This window comes from Acanthisitta chloris, unplaced genomic scaffold (assembly GCF_000695815.1).
Source record: "Acanthisitta chloris isolate BGI_N310 unplaced genomic scaffold, ASM69581v1 scaffold5683, whole genome shotgun sequence".
Classification (NCBI taxonomy): Eukaryota; Metazoa; Chordata; class Aves; order Passeriformes; family Acanthisittidae; genus Acanthisitta; species Acanthisitta chloris.
This window is the reverse complement of record NW_008665296.1, coordinates 2,721-6,394: the sequence shown is the minus strand read 5'-3', so window position 1 is coordinate 6,394 and position 3,674 is coordinate 2,721. Positions and strand designations below refer to the sequence as shown.

The 3,674-nt window shown below is 42.1% G+C and overlaps 1 protein-coding gene across 1 annotated transcript in view; it reads right to left on the bottom strand.

Annotated features, from left to right (window-relative positions):
• The window catches only part of HMGCS1 (3-hydroxy-3-methylglutaryl-CoA synthase 1 (soluble)), a 5,376-nt gene extending 2,278 nt beyond the window's left edge, over positions 1-3,098 (bottom strand). The window contains exons 1-5 of the mRNA XM_009071664.1: positions 2,639-3,098; positions 2,152-2,277; positions 1,477-1,641; positions 596-764; positions 289-459 (exon numbers count right to left, since the gene is read on the bottom strand). Coding sequence (XP_009069912.1) covers positions 289-459; positions 596-764; positions 1,477-1,641; positions 2,152-2,277; positions 2,639-3,086 — 1,079 coding nt within the window. The 5' untranslated portion in view covers positions 3,087-3,098. The remainder of the gene's footprint in view (positions 1-288; positions 460-595; positions 765-1,476; positions 1,642-2,151; positions 2,278-2,638) is intronic.
• Between the last annotated feature and the right edge of the window lie 576 nt (positions 3,099-3,674).

Genomic DNA, 3,674 nt, shown 5'->3' with positions numbered 1-3,674 from the left:
AGAGTGGGGAGGTTGAGGCTGCGGAGTGACACCACCTCACAAATGAGATCCTACATTGAGGGCAGTAAGCAGCTGCTTTGGATCAGCTTCTGACACATTTTCAGTCCGCTTGTCACTTGAACTGAATGTGTGTGAACAATGATTTTTTAGCTTTAGTCTTTCTGCTTAAGGCAATCTTGTAGGAATAGTTTTGTTAAACAGTACTTTTACAAAAGACTTTCTGAAACAAAAACCTTTTATGATCTCATTTACAAACAGCTATGACCTTTTTCCCAATTTTATGCTTACTGGGCTAGAAGAGAGGCAAGGCAACCATAGACTGAAGGGGTATACATATTCCCATTCTGATTGGATACAAGTAATGAAGCTTTGGTTTTCTGATTGAAGAGGTCTGCACTGGCTTTCATAAAAGCTTTTTCCACATCTCTGTCAAAATATGTATCTTCAAGTTTTATGTCCCTATTAAGAAAAAAAAAAAAAAAAAAAAGGAAGACAAGTTCAGAAACAGTTACTAAAATAGCAGAAATCAAAAACACACCTTTGATGTGTAACAGGTTAAGATTATGTGAACAAGGAAGACAGCAGCCATTCTTACCTGAAAGCTTCCAGGCCACTGAAAACACCATTTGCTGTTTCTGGGTTCTGGTCACTGAGAAAGTCATTCAGCAAGAGTCTAGCCACTGACTTCTGTACCAGTTTACAGTAGGGAGAATGAAAGATCATGAATCCAAAGTCATTCAAGGTGAAACGTCTGTCTGTCCCCTCTGGAAGTGGCAGAAGTGTTGTGTTACAACCTATGTTTAGTACTCACTTCAACTATGAAAATAAAACGGGGAGCTGGCAGGACACCAGTCATCCTAACATGCCTGCATCCAGGAGACACCAGTAACACTTAACTGCTGCTGGCAAGTTCACTTATAACACTGCTGCTGCTTCTAGTTAAAATTTAGTTTCTTACACCTTTTGCACCAGCTGACAATGTTTGCTCTTATTCTAGATTAGCAAATTATAAGCTTAACAGAGTATCTGTGCATCTACCCAGTGTTCAGACATAATAATCCACTTCATTCAACTCTCTTCACACCTAGTCCTCTTAATATGAGTGAAGCAATTACTAAACATATTGCATAAAAAACCAAATTAGTATCATTGAATTTAAATATTAACTTAAGTTTCTTAAATGCCTGGATGGAGGGGGGATAATAGCATGCTCTTAATCAAGGTATTTTACATTACACCAACAAATGCCTGTAGGGACTAGTGTTTACAGACTGCAGGCTTAGCCACACCAGAACTGAAACAGGTAATATTTTACAGGAGAGAGCAAATATTTCAATCATCTCAGAACACACAAACATGAGGAGACCCATATACTGGTCTTTAGACTGGATACTACAACTTGAAAATACACCCTCTGTGTAGTCACACATTCCATACTTGCCAGATCTTGCAGCACTGTCAGGAGAGGCTACGTACCCTTCTGCCACTGGGCGTGGATTTTGTTGCGATAGACAGTATAGCAGCGATCCAAAGCACTGAGGTAGCACTGTATAGAGAGTTTGCCATCCACTACAGGATATTCAGAGACCATATCTGGTTTATAGAAATCATAGGCATGCTGCATGTGGGTCCCACGCAACCCTGAGGGATAGAAAGGGACCAAAGTTGGTATTGACTTTATTCAGCTGCTTCCAGTCAAATGGAATGCATCAGTCAGCACATGTGGGGAAACGAGCAGTTTTGGCCCCAGTCAAGCAGGTTCTCATAGCACTTCAGGACCTTGAAGGTAAGGTTTCACACAGTTCTCAATTGCTTGTTAAGTACAGTAGGGCTAAGCATGGCAAACACAAGCAACAAAGGATTGCTGTAATACTGTCCTGCAGGCAGAACGTTGTGTTAGTCAGCTCGAGTCCACTCTGTCAATTTTACTGGAGAATGCCCAAGGAAATAGATAGGAGCATCTCTAGTTATTTTCCTTGCTGTATCCTATAGTGGGACTTGGCTGAGTTAGCCTACAGCAAGAGGAGACATAATTTCTGACATTAGTGGGAATTCACCCACCCCTCCAGCAAGACACAAAAAACAGAGAACAGCCGTCAGAACAAATCCAGTTATCTGCCTGAATGGTACTTGTTCTCCCACAGGACTGACCTCTCTCAAAAATTAACGGCGCATTGGGACCGACAAGCATAGCCACAGCACCAGCTCCACCAGTTGGCCTAGCATTTCCAGAGGCATACACAGCAATGTCTCCAGCCACAACAAGGGCATAGCGACCTGGGGAAAAACACACAGGAAAAAACAGTGAGACGCAGCCAAGAAACTAGCACATCTTAACAGCTGTCAGCAGTTTTTAGACTTTGGATATTGAGGAGATGACACCAAGATTAAGAGGCTCTTCCATCCTGAGTTTTCCCCCACATTTTAATTTTCTGGCAGCCACCAAAATTTACAGGCAAAGACCAGTGATTACCAGCTATGTTGTTATTCTTCTCACTGTAACTGAACTAGCAGCAAATGCACAGAGCATTTAAGAAAATGACTTCAGAAGAGAACAGTTTACATGGTTAAACATGGACAGCCACTGTAGACTGATGTAAGGATGATGTAACTTTCCAAGAAAATACCCTGAACTTACCATCCCAAGAACTGGACTCAATCCAATTGATGGCATTAAAAAGAGCTGCAGTGCCTCCATAGCATGCATTGGTGGTGTCAATTCCTTCTACATCAGTGTTACCAGACTCTTCAAACAGCTGCATCAGGACAGTCTTAACAGACTTCGATTTATCGATTATTGTCTCCGTGCCAACTTCTAATCTCCCAATACAATCATAGGAAAGGCTGTTTCTTTCCATGAGCTTCTGAACCACAGTCAAGCAGAGAGAATTGATGTCCTCTCGGTCAGAGCAGAACCCCATCCTTGCCTGGCCTAACCCAATGGTGTACTTCCCAGCATCTACACCATCATACTTCTCCAGCTCTGTCTGGTCAACATACTGGGAAGGAAAATATATTTCCAGTGCCACAATTCCCACATCTTTGGGCCAACAGGATTCAGCATTCAATGGAAGTGACCCAGGCATCGTGGTAGACCTTTAAGAAAAAAAGAAAACCACAAAAGCAGCTGATTTATTCACATCCATTTTGAGGGATCTACTTTCAATTTCTGTAGTTTTATAGAAAATGTCGTAATTTATGTATTCTATGATGTCATTAGCAGAATGATGAAAGCCTTTGCCTCTGGCAAAACTCCGGTCTGAGCATACTGTAAACATCACTATTCATTCTGTAACTTTTTTTATTTAAAAGTACTTTTAAGTGCAAATACAAACTTCAGCCCTGGAGATAAAGACATGTAAGTTAAGCCCAAATTCACAGAATCATAGAATCAATCAGGTTGGAAGAGACCTCAAAGACGACCGAGTCCAACCCTACGGTTGTTACTAGACCACCAAGTGCCACATCCAGTCCCATCTTGAAAACCTCCAGGGACGGCGAATCCACCACCTCCCTGGGCAGCACATTCCAATGCCTGATCACTCTCTCTGTGAAAAAATCTCTTCCTAATGTCAAACCTAAACCTGCCCTGGCAGAGCTTGAATCTGTGCCCTCTTGTCCTGCTGCTAGTTGCCTGGGAGAAGAGACCAACCCTCACCTGACTACAACCTCCT